The sequence below is a fragment of the Melospiza georgiana genome, chromosome 2 (genome assembly GCF_028018845.1).
Source record: "Melospiza georgiana isolate bMelGeo1 chromosome 2, bMelGeo1.pri, whole genome shotgun sequence".
NCBI lineage: Eukaryota > Metazoa > Chordata > Aves > Passeriformes > Passerellidae > Melospiza > Melospiza georgiana.
The window spans coordinates 82,672,997-82,693,642 of NC_080431.1; the positions used below are offsets into that span (position 1 = coordinate 82,672,997).

The 20,646-nt window shown below is 39.2% G+C and overlaps 1 protein-coding gene across 2 annotated transcripts in view; it reads left to right on the forward strand.

The window, feature by feature from the left end:
• GSK3B (glycogen synthase kinase 3 beta) overlaps nt 1–20,646 on the forward strand; it is a 148,843-nt gene that overhangs the window by 47,098 nt on the left and 81,099 nt on the right. For both annotated transcript variants that reach the window (XM_058045038.1, XM_058045040.1), the window contains exon 2: nt 7,609–7,802. In XM_058045038.1, the coding sequence (XP_057901021.1) occupies nt 7,609–7,802 (194 nt within the window). The remainder of the gene's footprint in view (nt 1–7,608; nt 7,803–20,646) is intronic.

Genomic DNA, 20,646 nt, shown 5'->3' on the forward strand with positions numbered 1-20,646 from the left:
CTAAAATAAAAATCTGTCTTGCAAAAATAATCCTATCTTTCAGAGCTTTTAGTAAGGAAATGATTTTTTAAAAATTTTTTCCACCTACAGTTCTGTCCCAAACTCTTGCAATTTCTGTTTCTAGTCATTATTTGCAGTATGTCCTCCACCTGCATATCAGAGCTCTCTCTGAAGTGTCTGTTCCTTCTTCCTTTTAGAGATAATCCTCCAGCTTTCTCTTTGACTTAAATTGTTTGCACTCTTAAGTCTCACTCAAAGTAATGCATTTTTGCTGACCTTATGATGTCTGAGGCTTCTTTGTGAATCTCTAGTGTTTTGAATCATCACTGCTGAATTTCAGCTATCAGGACTGAGCATGCTATTCCAGTAGCTGTTCAGTGAGTGTGAAATAGCAAAGAGTTTTGAGGTTTTGTTGTCTGTCTGATGTACTTCTGCTTATACATCTAAGGATTACTTTAGGTCTCAGTAACAGTGTGTGATTCTGTCTGTGTTGGGATGTCCTGCAAGTCAGAGTTGATGACTCTGCTCTGTGGATGACTTTATTTGACTTGGCTGCATGGCCTATGGTCTTGGGTTCTGGATCCCTCTGCCTAATTTGCTCCTGGGTTACTAAGGAAGGTTGGCTGCTTTTTCATGGATCTCTACCCTGTGCATAACTCAAATCTTGTGTCTTAGTACTTCATGGCTTTTCTTTCAGGTTGTCAATAAAAACAGTAAGTGTGAGGGCAAAAAGTAATGCTGGTGGCACCTCTTATTATATTTTATTTTGCAATTATGGGCTAGTGTATTATCATTTGATTAATAATATTTTTTCTTTCTGTATATGTGTTTCTTCATTAATTTGTGATGTGATGGCAAGTTAGAAACCCTACAGAAGTCAAAGTACTTGTGCATCACTGTGTTTATCTTTTTTTTCATTCTAAATGAACCTGTAGTCTCTAACAATATGGAATCCAGCAGCTGGGTCTCTGAAGTACCTTACTGCTTCTTTATTCATTATTAATGTAACTGATGTGGTCCTTAAGCCAAAATTGTTGTCAAAAGAACAGGATTGTATGAATCATCCCATCCATCTTAGAAGTTCTCTGAGTGTTCTGATTCCTTTCAAAAATGACTCCTTAGTTAGCTCTTCCAAAATCCTTGGGTACAAATCATGAGATTCTTCTGATCTTAAGTAATGTCTAATGGCCACTCTTTTATTGCAGTATTCAGTTACAGTCAGGAAGTCAAGTGATGTTTTCGGTGCTAAAACAAGTGTGTGGGTATATAAATATTCAGTGAATGCATCTGCCTTATCTGGGTGATGATTGGCACACTTACAGGTTTTTATTCAATGCTTGACCTGAACTATTTTTGGAATTCCAAGGACTCCTTTTGTTCAGTGTAAATTGAAAAACCAAATGACACTGTGTTTTGTAAGACTCCTTTCTTTGATTCCCTGAGTTTTTCTGATTTGGTCTATGAATGTTCATTTCAAGAAAGCTGGAAAGGGACTTTTTACGAGGGCTTATAGTGATAGGGCAAGGGGTAATGGACTCAAACTGAAGACTTGAGATTATACATAGAAATTCTTTCCTCTGAGTGTGGTGAGACACTAGAACAGGTTGCCTGGAGAAGCTGTGGATGCCCTGTCTATGAAAGTGTTCAAGGCCAGCCTGGATGGGACTTGGAATAGCTTGCTCAAGTGCCGATTCTCTGCTGATGCTTGCAGGGGTTGCAACTGTGTGAGCTTTGATGTCCCTTCAAACCATTCTGTGGTTCTGAATGGTTCTAGGTTTATCTTGTCTCCCACTAGGTAACATTCTTGCAGCTCCCTGATGAGGAAAGGAAGTTGTCTAGTAAAACAGTTCATAAATACCATTTTAATACTTTCTCCCCTATAATGACTCATAATAATTAGCTCTTCATGAAACTAACTTTTTAAAAAATGTAGTAGGAAAAATTATTTAGAAAAAGAAAATTAGTAGCGATTTCTGCTGCTGACACTGTTTCCTCAAGCATACAATGGCCACGTTAAAGACTTTCAGAGCACCTGCTGACCTCCTTCTTCCTTCACATGCCATGAACAATTATCTGAGAAGTCAGGTGTTTTATTCCATAGCCTTATGTGATGATGAGCACCAGATTCTAGCAGATAGCTCAAGAAAAGTTTTCTCTTAAAACATTTTTTTCACAAAGTAGTCAGATCTTTTGACTGTCCAGTTACCCACAACTGAGAAGAGCTACTGCAGTTCTGATAAACTTCCATCCCCCTCTGGTTGCTCATTTCTTTCTAGGTAGTTGTGTCAGCTCCTGGTTGTAACCTAATCCCATCAGCAGGAGCTGGATCCAGCCGTGTCAGATTTCTGTGGAAGTGACTCCTGACTGTTGAGCATTGAGCAAATTAAGATGAAGCAGTGCAGCTAAGCCTTATGAAGGGGAGAAATAGTCAAGTGACTTAATATTGAGCCATGTCTTAGTAGGGAGGTGACACTGAGATTTGAAACAAAAGTGAAGCTATTTAAATGAGCACAGTTATGTGACCTCAGACCTTGTACAGAGTGTGTTGTATGTCTGTAAAGTTTTCTTTCAGGACTTTAAAACAACCTAGGTAACATCTAATGGAAAAGTCTGTGAGCATGCTGGTGAGGAGGAATGCAGCAGGAGGAGGAGGGAAGCAAGAGGAAACAAGTAAAGTCAAAAGAGAGGAAAAGGTGGAGTTTGTAGACAGTGCAAAGGATCAAGGTTGCATTTGAAGTAGAAGTAAAGCTGCTGTGATCATTGTACTAATACATTGTTTCTTCAACTGTAAAACACATTGAAAAGGAGGAAGGGGGCACCCACATATAGAGTTGAGAGCTAAAAAAGCACTTTAGATCTCTGCATTAAAGTGTGGTTTCACTGCTCAGTCAGGCACTAAACAGCTAAAGGGATGTAGGGCAGACATAATTTTGGACTTTCTCCAGGCCCATTCAGTAGAAGGTGTGTGTGGATGATCAATAGCAAAGGATGCCTTTCATGGTCCCTGAGGACTGAAGTGAATTTTACTGTGACACCTCATTTGGCACAGGCCAAAGGCATACACGCAATGCACTTACAGGTGGTCACCTGTGAGCTTAGCAGAAGGAATCTGCAGCTGGTGGGGTATATGTGACAAAATGCTTCCCAGTAGCAGGATCCCCAGTCTCACATGAGTAAAAACAAAAACATATGCCACCATAGGTTTTCTTTTTTTTTTTTTTTTTTTTTTTTTTTTGAGATGCAAAATTAGGGTTGTAGCTTGCACTGATGGTCTGTGGTCTTCTAAGTGGAGTATGCTCATTTCTTCCTACAAGCTGATGAGTATTCTCTGCTTTCAACAGTGCTTTTATGTAATGCTTGTGATTTGTCCATGTGGTCATCATGTACTAAAGGTAGAAAGTGAGCTAGATTAATCAGAGCACTGGAAGTTGAAATGTCTACATTTTGTTTTCAGTTTCACATCAGAATTGTGGAAAAAGCTCTTAATCAAAAAAACCCAAATACAACATCATGTATGCTAAACATCAGTATTGTGTGGGGAAATGCTTTAAGAGTTTCCATGAAATACCAAATGCAAGTGTATTATAATGTGATAACTATTTATTTATCCTTTTGCTTCTACCCTGGCTGTTATAAAGGTGGTTAGCATAGATGATGATTTTATAGTCCCATGAATTTGCTTTTTGGTTAGAGTAAAGCAAGGTCATATTGCTGTTGGCCCTAGAAAACAGCAGCCTCTGGACATGTGCTAGTGATGCATTTCATGTGAAACTGTGCTGTAGGAGCTGTTCAGTATTTTGCTATTTAGTCCTTTCTTCCTCCTTTAGTTTTTCCATTTCATGTCCTAGTTCTGTTGTAGACCTTACAGTCAAAGGTGTGGAGAGTATTCAGTGTTTGGTGGTGCCTGCCTGTCCACTGGGGTCACAGAGTGTGACAGTCCTAAACAAAATAAGAGGTGAAGGGAATGAGATAAGAACTGTCTAGGCTTCTCTTTAAGACTTGCTGTGGTGTAATGCTGTTAGGAATCTGTTTGGAGGTACTGAAGATTGCTGGGCAGGGCTGTTTCCTCTCTACCATTTTCCATCATGCTGAGGCTAAACCCAGCATTTCTGAAAGCTGTTTAGTGAACTCCTTCCTGTGCTGTTTGGCTGGCAAGTCAGTGCTTGCTGTCCAGACAATTAGAACCGGGCTAACCATTCTGAACTGTGTATGATCTTGGGAGCAGTACCTACATCTGTCTTGTGGCAAGGAGTGGCGAAACAGGCTTGGATGCTGCTGCCATACAAACACATTATCTGTATACTTTGAGCAGCAGTGAGATGTTTTATTCTTGGAGATCAAAGCTGTGAAGGGTGCAAGGTGAATTTTACCCTATAGTCCCTCAGGTTCAACAATACTGAAATAGAATATAACTGAAACCCTAACAGCCTTAACTTTTAAAAGATTGGAGCCCTTATGGTGTGTTTTGTGGATGGTTTGCAAAACCTGTTGTTTCCTGAAAGCAGGAAGCTGGGAGAAGGCTCTGTGAGGCTTAATGCTCTCTAAATTCTGGTAAAGCAACAAAGTAATTCTTGGTGTAGTGTTTAAAGTGTCAGTGAATACACTTCTAAGCACTGATGATTTCAGCAAGTTCAGGTAGGAGCTGTTTTCCTGTGGAGTTAAAGGAAAGTGTCTAAAGCTGACTGGTTTTTCATTTGAGCTCTGGAAGAGTTGGCTGGATGGCTGCAGCCTGTGTGCTGCACGTTGGGATAAAACACTTGGCCTGAAATTCAGGGTTTGCTTTTGTGGACAAGGAGGTCCCTGAGAGAATTGCAGCTCTGAAGAAAGTCCTTAGAGCAGAGCTCTTGATATCAAGTACTTCAAATCTCAGCCAAGGGTGACAGGGGCAATTATTTTTATCTCTAAGAGTTCATTAGTCCTGATTTTTGGAAAAAAGGAGAATAAAACTCATTAACAACAATCTCAATACTCTAATCTAGTGAGCCCTGCCAAAAAGAAAAAAAAGATGCACCTCAAAATTGAGCAGGTAGGGGATTACCTTTTATTTGATGAGGATTGCTGCAGTACAGCAGATATAACTCATTTGTATATTTGGTAGGTTAGAATGATAATCACAGAATTATTGGACAAATAAAATGCATTGCTGCTATGAGAGTTACACTTTCAGTTTGTTAACAAAAACCGAAAAAAGGATTTCTATGTATTTGTGACTTCCTTCTTTTATTTGTTACAGTTATCAAAGAGGAGAATGAATTTTCCATGCAGCTAGTATGCTTTTATTTATGCTTCTCTTCCTCTCCCTGTAAGAAGATATTAATCTGTCTAGTGTTCCTTTCTACCCCCTACTCCATTTTCTCTCCAAATCTATAAATCTGCATTTCAGCTTCTTGTGACCATTGTGGGGAAAGTGTAGATCAACTCTGTATTGCTTGGCAAGTAATTGGCACCTTTAGCACTAATGTACTTAATTTATATTTGATTTGTTAATTTATTTCATGGAGCAGTTGTACTCATAAAAGGAAACAAGTTGTAAGAACCTAAGAGGCAGCATAGGAGATGAGTAGTAGTTATTGTGGACTTCTCAGGAGGAAATCGTGTCAAGCCACCTGCTTTTCTTCTGAGTTTTGTAGGTGCAGAAGAAGTAGTAGTAGATGTGAGTATCTTGACTCTGAAGTTTGCAAACTGATTTTCTCATGAGAAAATCTAGGAGAACAATGGACTACGGGAAATCCCATGAAAGACATACAAAATGATTATTTTGTTAGAGCATAACAGGAGGTCCAAGAAAAAAAAAAGAAGGATGAGATATTTTGTGGTTTTTTTGCAGGGCTTTTAGGCAGTCTTACAGGATTCACCAGTTTTCACCAATTTCATGTATCATTGGGAAAAAATCTCTGGATAGTGACTGATTAAAGGATTTAACAATCTGGCAAGAGAGCTCAGTAACCTTGGATGCAGTTCAGTCAGGACAAAATGCAGAATATTAGGCTTTGATAAGAGCAATCAGGTGTGTAAGTGGAGAGTGGATGAGGATTGGACAGGCAGCAGCTCCACAGAGGAGAGTTTGGTACACAAGCTGATCATGAGATTGCAGCATTGCACAAGCTGCAAACATTGTGCTGGGCTGTGCAAACAAGTGTGTTGTAAGTCAGACCCAAGAAGTCACCAGCATGCTGGGCTGAGCTGAGCTAAGCTTCCCTTGCAGAGCCTGGTTTTAGGTGCTGTACCTGAGTAGTTTTTAGCAGTGAGGGGAGAAGTTTCCTAAAGAGAAATAACTTCTCCATCATAATAACTTTCTTTGCAACAGCACTCATATTTGAAGCAGGCAGTGGGGGGAAAGAGAGTGAGCTGTGCCATTTTTTTCCATGCCCTTTTTGGAGCAGAACAAAGAGCATTTTGCTTGAACTACACTAGTGCTATTGATCAAGCTGTCTCTTGGAAAGATTTTTCTAAATGCATGAGAAGTGAAGAGAATTCCTGGAGAAAGTCATGGAGAGAAGGTTTGTTAATAGGCAGGTGTGATGGGCCTTTCTTGAGAACAGTTTCTGTAGAATTGTGGTGACTGCTATGCAACAGCAAGTTCTGGTTTTTCTTGCAGCCCTGTTTGGTTCTGTAACCCAAGCCTGAAGGGCTCTTTATTGCAACTAAATGGCAAGAAATGCCCAGACTGTGCTTGTACAGTGCCTAAAGCTAAAGCTTTCCTCCTATTATGAACAAAATCAGACTTGGAACAGGGTGAAGCACTATTGGTAGTAACAGTGGCTTGCACAGGGTCTTTTGATGGAAAGTGGCTGGAGCCCCAAGCTGCTGCATGTGTGCCACAGCACATTCACCTGTGCAGCTTCCACTGTGCTCTTGCATCCTGAGCACTGTCCCTGGCTGTGCTCTGGTTCCTGTTGAGACACCAGCTAAGTGCCTGCTGTTGGCATCCTTCTCCCCCTTCTTCCCCTGCCCCAGCAGGTGCTCCCTTCTGTGCAAGGAAGTCCAGACATGGAAGAAGGGAGGAACAAGAGTGTGCCATCTGATGCAGCCTAGGTTTGGCCTCAGGGGCACGCAGCCAGGTTTGACAAAGGTTATGCTTCCTAGTGCTGCAAGCTGAAGCTTTACATGTGGGTGGATTTGTAACAAACCTAAAGTGCTCCTGGTTTTTGTTGTTGCCACATAAATGCCTGTAAAGATCAGAGTGCGGATCTGAGCTCATACGGGCAGTTTGGTTTCCTCAGTTATAGGAAAAATATGGAAAAATGCTTCATTTTGGTAATGCAAACAGTGTGTTTAATATCACTTACTTGATAATCAGATGTAGGGATAAATACTTGGCTTCTTTGTGCATTACATTTTATTGCTCAATTATTTGCTTCTGGAGAGCAAATTTTTCTTAGCAATAATCTAAATGAAAAATTGTCATCACTTAATATATATATATATTGGTAAAATAAACATGCCCAGTGTTTTCTTTGCATTTTGTCAGAGGTTTTCTGGTTTTCTCTATAATATTGAAGTACATATGCTGATCTAAATCTTTGTCTTACCCTCCTCTGTTTTAGTGTTGTTGGTCATCTTGTTTACGCTTGTATTTTGATTATTTGTGTATCTCTTGCTTTGCAGGAGACAAAGATGGCAGCAAGGTGACTACAGTAGTTGCAACTCCTGGACAAGGTCCAGACCGACCACAAGAAGTCAGCTACACAGACACCAAGGTGATTGGAAATGGATCTTTTGGTGTTGTGTATCAAGCCAAACTCTGTGATTCAGGAGAGCTTGTGGCCATTAAGAAAGTCCTGCAGGATAAAAGATTTAAGGTGAGCCTATGCATAAGTTCATAGTATTTTCATGAATGTTATCTCCTTTTTCATGTCTTTGATGGCAGTGTTTTTGATTTTATTAATATATTTTCATTGGAGAGCATAAATATGCCTAAAATTTTTTGGGACTGAAAATTAAACAGATGGATTATGATAAAGCAGTAGTTAAACTTGAAAATCGGTGAGTCACTATGATTATTTGTATTAGTGCAAGTCAGGAAGCTAAAAATGCTGATTTGATGTGCTGTTTCCAGGTTGCTGGCCAAATTTCTCAGACAGTGAACTGTGGAAACAAAGGAAAAGCTTGTCTTAAGGGTTACTTTTTTCTAGCATAAACTCTTCTCCAGTCATTAATAATTAAACTGCTGGAAGGAACAGGAGCCTTTAGGCTTTGTTTTTGTTGCTGCACCTATAAAGTTGAAAGCTATATTTGAGTAAATCAGAAATTATAAAGGCCAAGCAACAAGATAACAAATACTGAGCCCAGGGCAGTTTGGGCTGAAGATCACTTATTTTTTTTTGTTATCTGATTTATAAATGTGTTCTTACCCTGGTGGTTTTAGTAGACTAGTGGTCCTTTATTCTAAACTGGTAGCCTTCCAAAGAGATTGTGTGATTTTTAAACCAAATAAATTTAAGAACCATAAGCCACCTCAACACTTCTGTTAGTCCACAGCTTGGTACTTAATGTACTTGACCTCTTTCCCTTATAGTCAGGTGGCCTGCAGATCAGCTTGTGCAAGCAGTACATGATTGCAGAGGTCCTGGTTTTAATATATCTTGTTTTCACAGCAAGACCTCATACACAGCTAGTTTCACTGGTAATATTTGTAGTTTGTGTCCTTTTTTGGTAGCAAAAACATTGTTTTGAAGTATTTCGAAGGAAAATGGGAAAGATGCATTTAAATTAATGTAATGCAGAATTGTGTACTTCCAGTTAAGGAGGATTTATAGAGTTCTTACATACTTCTTGCATCTGAGTTATTTCTGGACTGTATTATGGGTTGAAGGTAATTAGTACTTGGGAAGCATGCAATATGATTTAAGAGTGCCTTATTTTAGGAGAGGAAAGAAGAGGTAAAACAGAAAAGGAAAAGCAAATTCTAAACCTAGTACTTAAAAGGAGCTTTTTGGTCTCTTCTCATTGCATAGGGGGAAGGTCAGGATATTTCCTATACCCTGTCATGCTTGGTTGATGTCAGCTAGTGGTTTTGACAAGAGCCTTTGATTTCTTTAGTCTTGTAACTGGGGTTTTGCAGTGTGTCAAAATGAAAACTTGGCCAAGCATTTTAGTTCCTGACCATCAGATATTAATAATTTGTGACATCTTACTTTTTTTTTTTTTAATTAATCTCTCTTGGGCATCTAGAGTAAAATGTTGGTCTTTGATTGCTTTTTGTTTTGGTAGTTGGTTTAGTGACATTTTCTTACCTGACTATATATCTTTTTAGAGTGTTTCTTTAAATTATAGAAAAAATTGTTTCTTGAATATTAACCCTTTGTTAAAGCAAAACAGCTGAACTGAAAAGCTAAGTAGGGTGTTTCCAGTTTGGACTCTGAATATATTGTCTACATTTGATAATATGAGCTGAGAACATCCAATACCTGGAGACTTTAATATCCCTAAACTAGGTGTAATTAATGCTTAAGTCCGTGTATAGATTTGCAGAGAGACAGCATTAATTTAAAAATAGTTTTTTAAACTGCATAATTTGTATGGGTCACAACTGCAGTAATACCCAATTATGCGTTTTTTCATATTCTTATCCCAAACTTTTATCCCAACTACACATCATCATCTACCTTTGGTCTAAGTTCCTTAATTTTTCCCATCATTTGTCACTTCAGTCCTCTCATTTTTTTTTCCACATTCTGATCTAGAAGTGTATGTTATGTTGGCAGGAGGTGTAAATTCTTGCAGGCTGGATGGCAGCCTCTACCTGGGCAGATTTGGAAGATAGACAGATGTACATTACATTAAGAGCAGCATACAATTTCTCCAGGGAGTGCTACTCTTTGGGAATGCCTGATCTAGGTAGTAAATACTGGACCACATAATCTACAAGTTGCAGAGGGAGCTTGGAAAGTGTGTTGGCTGAATGGTTTTGAGTGCACTGTAGGAGCAGACCATCCCATGTGTTCAGAGAGCTGGGCTGTGGGTGCAGCTCTGCTGGGCTCTTGCAATCCCTGCTTGGCTGCCCAAGTCCACATCCAAGGCCTGCTCAGTGGAGTTCCCTGAAATCTGCCACTCCCCTCTCATTAATGAAGTCAGTCACTCTGACTTCAGCAGTGACTGAGGGGAAAAAAGCAACCTTACTGCAGGCAGCCCAATGTGGTGGCAGCTTGTTTGATTTATTATTACTTTGATAATGAATCAAACAAGGGAGGGAAGAGAGGAGGGGGCACTTCAGAAATACCAGTCTGCACTGATCCCAGTGGTGAACAAGCAACAAGAGGAAAGGGATGTATGGAAGTTGCTTCCTGAAATTTGAATCATGAACAACATTTTCAACTGTATGCTTCTGCCTGGTGCCTGCTTATCCCTTATCTACCTGGTGCTTGTCTATTGTGATATATTTCTCTTGGTACATACAGTATAATTCCTTAGTCATGATTTCTTCAAAAAGTGCTTTGAGAAGAGCTAGCGGATAGTCTTGAAATTGAAAATTCAGAAACTAAAGAAAGTCCCAAGAGAGTGTAACCTCTAGGCTCTTGCTGCATTTTGTGAATGTAGAGGGCCATCAATGTGTAGGTCTGGAATATGTGCCTCAGTTGCCAATTTTAGATCTCTGTCAGGAAGCTGAGATGCATTTGTCCAGGTTTGAAGCTAGCTTGAAAGCTAGAGGGGGGTCACCTATTTTTCTTTTTTCCTTTTCCATTACTATGACAAGTTCAGCCTCCCAGCACTGGTCCAGACCAGAAAGAAGTTGAGTGTTAAATCAGTGCTGAAGAGTTGAATCTTACAGTTTCTGTGATGGTAAAGATAGTTTGCAACGCTCCTTCTTCTTTCTACTCCCTCGTTGCAGTTCAGTGGTTCTTCAGTTTGACATTGCAGTTCCTGCATGACCGTGTTTTAAACAGGGCCTCTGAATCGCTCTGGATTTTAGAGTGTGTGTGTCTAGAGTTCAGTGTAATGTACAGCAATAGTATTGGTAGGAGTAAGTGCTAAGTCCCTGAAGGGAATAAATAAAATACCACCTAGAGATTTATGCTTAATTTCAGTTTGCAGTTCTGCCTTCAGTAAAGTAGTTCTCCATCCTAAGTGTGAGGAATTAAGTAATGTAATTTTGGGCAATTACCTGATACTTGAGTCAGTAGTTCACAAACTATGTGCTGTTTGTCAATAATCTGTGAAACAATTTAATTTGTTTACTTTAATTAACCAACTCTTAAGGAAAGTTATATTTTTGGGGTGGTGGGTTTTGGATTTTTTTTTCAGTTAAAAGTTTAACAGGTGTGAGAGGGATGTTTCTCTTTGAAAAACAGTATAAGGCAGCTGCTCACAAACTTTGGGGCCAAAGTGCTTTCAAATGGCAAAATTTCCAAAAGACAATGACCTGGCTTTCACAGATCTATACTAAATTTCTGCTTCTATTCCAAAAATGTGTAATAATAGGTTCTTATGCAAAGCATCAATAGGTGCAGTTAAAAGGTTCATAGTATTTTCAATTATTTTCATTTATGTGTCTGTGCAGGCCCTCAAGTGACACAGCATAATTGTGATTCTTGAAAAGAAAATACAGGTAGCATAAAAATTCTTGCACTGCTGTTGTTAGTATTTTCATTGGAATATTCTTCAGATTAAGAGTCTGTCATGTTGCTGTCTCATTGCTTATTATTGGTTTTTGCACAGAGGCATGTTAGCATAAATAGTTATTTTTTGTTATTTCTGCCATTTCATTAAGGTTTCTAAGAAATCCTAATGAAATGAATGTGTGAATTGCTAGAAGTATTTCACAGCTGACTGAGAATAAGCAGTTAAATTTCTTGCATCTGAATTGCATACTTGATGTTTCTGCTTTTAGCACTGGACTGCTGAAATGTAAGTGATGAAGAGAGTTTGTACTCCTCCTGCACCTTTTCAGTCTAGATTGGGCATCACATTTTTTGTTAATGGCTCACAGAGACATAAAGTGTGCAGCAAGAGAAAGCCAAATTCTGTAATGGGAACCATTCATGCCATCCAGTCTGTCAGATCATTCAGAGACTGCCGTGGTTTAACCATCCAACCGTGTGTGCCCTTGGCTTAGTTGTGTGAATTATTTAAATAGGCAGATCTTCTGGAGTGTGAGAGGATGTCAGACTAGGGCCCTAATGGTCCATAAATGTGAAGCACTGCATTGCTGAAGCTGAGGCCACTCGATTGTAGGCAGTGGTCTTTCCTGTTTTTAGTTAGGGAAGGAATAGGTGTTGTGAGTATTTACATGTTTATTGTTTCTTTGTCTTGGTTTACTGGTTTGGGGGTATTTTTTGTTGGTTTTTTGGGGGGAGGAGGTTTGGTTTGTTTTTGGTTTTTTGCTTTATTTTGTTTTGGGGTTTTTTTGGCTTTTTAATATGTAAAGTCTTAGTGTTAATTTGAGCCTTAAAGCTCAATAAAGCAGCAGAATGGAAAAATAAGTTTGTGTTGAAGTTCTGGTTTCTTTCTTTCTTTCTTTCTCTGCTGGTGTGTGTACTTTTGTGAACTGTTTGAAATGCTTCTCAAAGCAACAGCTTTCCTTCAGGTCCTGCCTCAGATATATCAAGCTGCTAAGTATAAAAAGATTCTTTTCAAAGTAGCCCATATCCGCTGTTTGTGTTACGTTATTTACTGCAACTTTGATCATAGCAACTCCCATGAAAAATGTAAAACCACAAGGAAGACTTTCCATTGAAAAATGACTAGGTGTTTAGGTTTTTAAGTTCTGCTAACTTTTCAAGAGAATTTTCTGTTTAAAGCATTCAGAAATCTAGAGCTGACCCAGTTTGTTTCTTAACAGGTTTTGTGTCTCTGCTTATGGTTGAAGGTATAATTCTGTAAATATGCATGTGAAAAAATGAACCTGTTGATTAATGATTTGTCTCTTTTGCTCTCAGAATCTCAGTGGTTAACAGACCACTGTAAGAATGACTTCAAATTGGGTTGAATTAGTTCCATTTTTTCTGACTTCCCCCAGCTTGTTTCTTAGCACTTGGTTATTGATGGCCAGTAAAGGTACAACAGATAGTAGCATTATACTGGGAAAAAAAGGCTTCATTTCAGGGCGCTTCAGTCTATTAAGGCCACTTTTGGTGTATCTGAGCTGTTTTGAGGAGAGAGGTACTCAAGTTACTTGGGTAATGTGACTGAAAGAAGATATAAAACAAGTTTTGTTTCGCAGTCTGTAAGCTTGGGCTGTGGGTAGTCATGTCTATATACTGACAAGCAGACAGGAGTTTGACACCCATCTTCTTGATATGTGTTGGGCAGCCCAGTTGTAAAGCTTTAAGGGAAGTGGTATCACTGTCTCTTCTGTGCAGGTTTGTTTTCCCTTTGCTGGGCTCAGACAGGATGTGTGCATCCTCTTGCTTTTTAATGTTTTAGCAGGTCCATCTTCCAGACTCCTATTTCTGTGTACCACAGCTTTTTCATGAGAATGTTAAAGGTACGGTTGAAGAGAAGCCATTGTTACTGCTGGATATCTCAAAGAAGCCTTGACTTCCTTTGTATGTGCCTGAGTTGTGGACCCTTTCTTTCAAGCACACAGGTGGATATTGAAGTCACAGAACAGACCTCCAAGATTGATTCCAACCTTGTACTGATGACCACCTTGTCAACTAGACCATGGCACCAAGTGCCACATCCAATTGTTCCGTGAACATCTCCAGGGGTGGTGACCCACTGCCCTCGGTAGTCCATTCCAAACTTTAATAACCATTCTTTGAAGGAATTTCTCCTGATGTCCAGCCTAAACCTCCCCTAGTTCAGCTGGAGACTGTGTCCTCTCATTGGGTTTGCTGGTTGCCTGAGAGCAGAGACCAACCCCACTTTGGGACAAACTCCTTTTTGTAGTAGTTATAGAGAGCAATAAGGTCACTCCAGATCTTCCTCTTCCCTCCTACTTGACTCCTTTCTAGAAGGGAATTGAAAGTTATTACAGAGGTTCAGAATGAATGCTACCTTCATCTAAGTCAGTGTTTAAAGTTTTGAATACAGTGTAGAGGTTGGATTTACTCTGATGTATTCGTGGTTATCTTTCACTGTGACCTCTTGTTATCTGCACAGGCTTCCTCTGAACTAAGGACTGAACTTCCTTTTTTAATTTAATCTGTGTGTGAGTTAGATGCGTTCTCTCATCTCATATCTCCATCTAAGGATCACTGAATATTCAAACATTAATCTCTCAGGCCTTCTCTTAGAAGAATCCCTTTATTTACTGCATCTCAGTTGAGTTGGAAGCACCCATGGGATAAAAAGTCACAAAGGAAAAACATGGTGATGAGAATTGGTAGCATTTAAGCACATTTCTTTCAAGTCTTTGAGGGCTTGCACATCATAGCTACTTTGAAGATCTGAGGAATAGTGAATCACTGTTCATAAGACTATCATGGAGGTTTTACTCTCTTAAGGCTGCCTTAATTTTATTGTTAAATAGCTAGAAAGTGCACTCAAAACAATAGATCTGTCTTCTGACTAATGAGATGTTTTGTGTTTGGATCAGAAGTGGGGATGGAAGGCTGAAAATATTTTTCAGTGACTTCAGCAAATATTGTGAACATTTGTTAAACCAGTAGTAGAAAGATAATTGAGCCTGATGAAGACTGCCTTTTACTCCTAGCTGTCCTCAGCTAAGGGAATACAGTCCCTCTTTAAGACTGGGGCTATCAGATAAGATTTCCAGAATGGGAGATGCCTGGGCATGTGTTCAGGTTGTTTTTCCATCTTCTAAACAGCTGGAGGGCTATGGTTGCTTTCAGAGAGGTTTTTTCTAATCTATGCTTTAACTCTTGTATAGAGGCCAGATTTGTAGCTCTGGCCCAACTTACTTTATCCAGATTATCAGAGACACTTACCAAGATAATAGCTTTTCTTACAGCAGTACTTGATCTGGCTGTCTCCTGGAAGCTTACTGGAGGAGCCAATCCTATCATTTAACTGTAATTGCAGTTGCAGTGCCTGTCTGTTCACAGCAACCAAAAAGGCTCAGTAGAGATCTGAATTTTCACTCACAACAATTTCATTCAATTTTCCAATTTTCTCAAACTTTCCTAATGGATAAAAAAACTGTTTACTCTTGCTTTTCTTTGAAGAAAGCAGTGCACTGTTCAGTGTATCAGCTGTAACCTTCCTGGGCATACTTCAGTGGCCTAGAACATCTAAGAATTCTAAGAATCATATTTCTAACTTTATTTTAAAGTCTGTACAATAAAATTATTTGTAGTTATGGCTACTCCTGCAGATGTTTTCAAATCTGACAGCTGAACTGGATGCATAATAGCTGTTAGTACAAAATAGATCTTCAGTTTGGCACATGAGATGACATGGAGTTTGTACTATGAGCATTGATTTCAGTTTTCTGCTTTTTAGCAGAAGAGTCTGGACTGATAATGAATGTCCAGGGAATGCAATGTCGTCCAGCCACAGCTGGCCTAGGATAGAGGAGGAAAAGCTCTTCATCTGCAGACGTGCTTTGTGCGTGTTTAGACATGTGTTTCCACGTGTTGCCATGTGGAAACCAACATGTCAGTAGGGAAACCAAACCAACATGTTAGTAGGGAAATAGGCCCTAGGAGTGTGTTCTTTGAAAAGGGAGGAGTCAAAAGAGGGCTTTTCTGCTCCTACCCCGTGGGTGTTTGCATGAGGCCTTTTATAGATCCACACCACAGTTTAAGTGGTGCATTTATTTTGGATTCTGAGCTTTTCTATTTCCGTGAGTTTTTCTGTGGTACTCCTTAAACTAGGACCAAGATGGGACTTTAAAACAAGATACCTGTTTTGTCAGTTTTCTCTGCTCTTGCTCACTTCTAGTGTATAACTTGAGACTTAACTTAAAATTAAATCTGTCTGTCCTATGTGAATTTACTGACGAACAAAAAGAACTGGAAGATACATTTATGAAAAGTCTTTTGTCCCACTAGTCCAGATAACTCATAGAGCTGCTCCAATAATGCTTTGGTTTACTTCCTCTTGTCTCTCAGGTCTTCTAAAGGAAGTGAGTTCCTATGTCTGGTTCACATAAAATACATATATATAGTGTGTGAAATATATATTCTGTGTATATACATTCCCAAATTAGCTATACTGTTTTGAGAGACACAGGTTAAATGGATGCTGAAATGACCTTTAGAGTGGAGAGTACAGTCTAAAAGAATTCCAAACCCATCAAGGTATGGAAATGCATAGTTCAAAGCACATGAATAGATGTAACTCAGCCACATGCTGTCAGCACATTATAACTGTAAGAGTGTACTTGGACATTGCAGAATTCGTGATTGTGGTCAAATTAAGTTCCGTTTTGAAAGATAATTTCCTTTCCTTTGACTTTTTAACATTGCTGCCTCTAAGTGCCTGAGAAGGACTGGGATAGAAAAACAGTAACCCTGCATGCAGTAGAAATAACCTCTCCATTTTATATTTATAAATCAGTTTTACATCTGGGTCACACCTGCTAATTAGAGGGAGCCTTGATTATGGCATGGATTTGTAGGTCTGTGTAACAAAGGCAAAAATTGATTTTAATGTTCTTCATTTTGTACTGTTTTATGGAGAGATCTTTGGTAGCCTCTCAGGATCACTACTCTAGGAGAGTATATAGGAGACTCTATATCTTTGCATTTTGAGACTGGCAGATCACAGGCTGGTGGAGCAGATTTGAGTTTTCTCATCTAAAAAGAAAATATTTAATGCTGACAGTCTTAGTGTGGCAGTGGAGTAGAGCTTTCTAAGTGTGCAGCCAATTCAAGTAGAGAATCGAGGGCAGTCTTTGTTTTGTGAATGGAGCCTGAACTTTGTCAATTAAAAAGTCACAGTACAATTTCTGAAGTCATTCTGAAGCTCAGTGATTTAGTGGTTGACTGTGTATGAGGCTGTATATAAATTCTAAGCTAGTTTGATCTTTTTTCTTCTTAGAGTAGATGCTGAGATGGTCAGGCAGAGAGCAGGCTCATCTAATGCTCTTGAGAGCTTGGTAATGCTGCTGCTGTAGGGAGCTGGGGCATGAATGCAGGTGTTGGGTGGAAATGGTGTCCCAGAAGGAACCTTCCACACCTGTCTCCTCATTAGGGAAGAATATTGTGGAGAGTATAAATAGAAGATTAGTTTGATGGGATCAAAATGGGGCTTTTGAGACTACTTGGATGTTTGGTGTGTGCAGATATTTCAAGGCTCTTGGTTGTACCATTATGTATTCTCTTTTGGAAATCCCACAGCATGAGATTGCCTGGCTACGGAAGATTTAGCTTAAATAGTCTTTGTATCTAGCAACATTACCTACCTGTGGCTCTCACTTGCTTATTAAATTCTTACTTGGTTAAATTATTTTTGGTGCAACGTTCCAGTCTTGGAGCATGATTGGAATATATCATTAAATAATTTATCTTCAGTTTTTGCCAGGGAACACTGGGGGGTTTTTTGTCTTTAAAATGCATGGCTGATAATCAGGCAGTGGCAAACTCTGTGTCCTTTTTGAACTCATTATTTGTTATTCAGATATCCTGCTGTGGCAGCTATTAAGCTTGAGGGGAAAGAAGGGATAACCTATAAAATGCTAGTCATAGAAGGGACAGAAGAGATCCACCTGCTGCTCAGGGGGGTCTTCCTGAAGCAAAGAAGAGGGACAGATCTTCTCATTTTTGTGTCACCAATACAGCTGTGCCGTCCCCTCCAGCACTGTGCTGTAGTTCAACCCTTTTGGCTTTGTTTAAAACCTTTTAATTGAGCTGTAATTGAGGGGTTTTTTGTCTCTTCCTTGAAGAGGATCAACTCAAAGTCAGCAAACAAAATGAGGAAGGTTTAAGTAAATGTAAAAATGGGAATAATTTTTGTTTTCCATTTGTTTTGTTGAGTAGACCCGAGTCTTTATAACCAAATGGCATGTTCCTTCTGGGAAGTGTTTGGAACTTGGAGAGCCATGGAATGGGTAATTGTTTTCTTTGCTGCTAAAGGCAATATTTGCACTGCCCATTGCTTCTTGGAAAAGTAGTACCGAGACATGGGAAAACAATAAAAGGAAGCTCTTCTAAGTGTTTTGTCAAGCATCTAAAGTACAGAGACAGTTCAGACTGTTGAACATATTCTAAAATAAGCAATGCTGCCTTTTTTTCCTGTGATTTGGATACTTCCTGGTCCCTGATGACTGAGAAGGTGAGATGTTTGTGACCAACAGAATTATTTTCAGCATACACAATACAAATAATTACTTTTCTACTACTTTACTTTGCATGTTGTTGAGGAAAACTTGTTTGGGCTTTTTGTTCCACTTTGTTTTTTTCCATCACATTTTCTGTCTGCATTATGCAGTGAAATATGATCCATTTTGAACATTGGAAGATTAAATTTGAAGGATAATGTAGACTGAGGTTTTGTTGGGTCACCTAGACTCACCTGTATGATTTACCACAGGAAATAAAAATGAATCTGATTTTTATTGGAGTGGTTTTGTAAGAGTTGTATCATGTAATAACCCAAAATAAGAAATGTTTCTGGAAAGGCAATGAGAAACTTATTCTATTAATGAATATTCTAATTACAGTCCATGATGCATGGTGTTGATACTCCTTTTAAAATACAGTGAGTGATGTCAAGGACGTGGTCGTTGAGCATTTGTAATGTTTTTCTGGCCAGGAGCAAAGAAGGGACTCACTCTTCTTCAAGGTGAAATGTGAGGCGTGATGTTTATCATATTTTAAATACATGTTACAGACTTTTAACTAAGGAGAAGGCAGTCTGCTTTCTTCAGGGTGGGTTTTTGTTTGTGTAGTGCTTAGTACAGTGAACTGAGATGAGTAATGGACGCTCTTATATGTGTCATGATGCAAATAAGCAGACTACAGACATCTGTATTCCCTAGTTCTTCTAAGATTTGAAGCCAGGTCTAATTGTTACAGGCCCAACAAAGGTGCTCGTTTCACATCTTCATTTGTGCTGTTCCTTTGAAAGCCCCAGCCATGGTGATTAGACTACTTAGGTCCTGAGCTAACTAGTCAAAATACAAACATCCAGTCTGAATCACTGAAGCATAACAATGCATATGGAAAACAACAGCTGGATCCAATTTCAGAGGTTTTTTAATTTCAAAAATCACTCTGTCACAAAAAGCGCCTTGTTTTCCCTCCTAAGTTTTATCAGATGATGAAGACAGAATCTATAACTTGATGTCTTTTAAAGATTCATCTTCTTTTTTTTCTTCATTCAAAGATATGTCTAAGGATCTGCTTATCAGACTGAGTTGGCAGGCCCTTTTGCATTCATCTTCATCTCAGCAGGCACATTGAGTCATGAAGGTTGTACCAAGTTTTTTGGGCTTGAACACAGGCATCTCATTTATACCAGATGAGTTTAACAGGGTAGGCATGTTGATTGATTGTAAATGAAGTAATTAGTTGCAGGCTGCTTAGTCCCTGAAGGAGGACATTGGAGCTTATAGGCGTGTTGCAGTGAGACATGAATACTGCTTGCAGAGCTGTCCACTGGTTGCACTGCTCTTCCTGCAAGTGGACAGAAGAGGGTTTTTAACTTTCTTTTATTTTTTTCCTTTTTAGAGTAAAACTTCATAGTGGATGTTGACATTTTCTGTGGGCACTTTAGTGGAAAATTCAGTTTTGCTGTTAAATAATAGAGGAACCTTTGAGAAGATGTGTTGCTGACTACCATGGGAATTAGTAGTAAGTGTGCAGGTGTGGAAATGAGGACATAGCAGTTTGCTACTCCAAGATGTAGTGCACGGGCTAGAGAACATTAGGAAGATTCAGTTCAGTATCTTATGTGGATGGACTTGCTTTGTTTTCTGATGCTGAGCAACTTTGTAAGCGCATTTCAGATGAAGTCTGGCAGGCGTAACAGGATGTAGAGCAGGAGAACTAAAGTGAGCACAGCTTTCTGAAGAACTCCTAAAAATAAGGATAATACTTCTTTACTTTGTAGTGCCCTGCTGAACATACTTTATAAATAATGAGCAATTCTGAATTATAAAATTAGAAGGTGGTAACAGCTTACAACAACAGATAATAGTCTTTAGTTGAGGCAATGGTATTAGAAGCTCTGTAGTTTTTTAAAAAGTACTTCTATATTTTTTCTAGGTTAGATTCTTCTGGTAGTGTATCACAGTAACCTGTACTAGAATTGCCTGTCTGTGAGACCTGGGGTTCCTTGATTACACTTGATTTATTAACCCTATCTCCTTGTCACTTAGATATCTGCAAAAGCAGGAGTATGAGAACATATGGAATGGAAATGTTCTTTCCCAGCGTGCAGGAAACCACAACAGGTTGATTGGAGTCAGCATTTGAAGAGCCACAGCAAATACTCAAGAACTTGGTGCTATCTATCTTTTTTTTTTCCCTTTTTTAATTAAGTCAACATAAGGGCAAGAAAGGACATGGTTTGTAGATAGTATGCTGGATTTCCTGGTAGGCAATGACTCTCTTTCTGTAACTGCATAACAGGCATAAAGGTTATCTGCTTTCATGCAGGGCTAACAGATCTAGTAGGACAAGAAAGTAGTATGAGACATAGGAGAAACTAGGGCATGTTGAGGGTTGCCTGGAGTGTTGGAGGCATAACAAAGTCAGTATATTCATTGAACAATTTCTGTGGCAGCATGAAGGCCATCAATTAGCAGGAAGGATAAACAGTGCAAGGACTCTTGTTTGGATTTAAACCGATGAC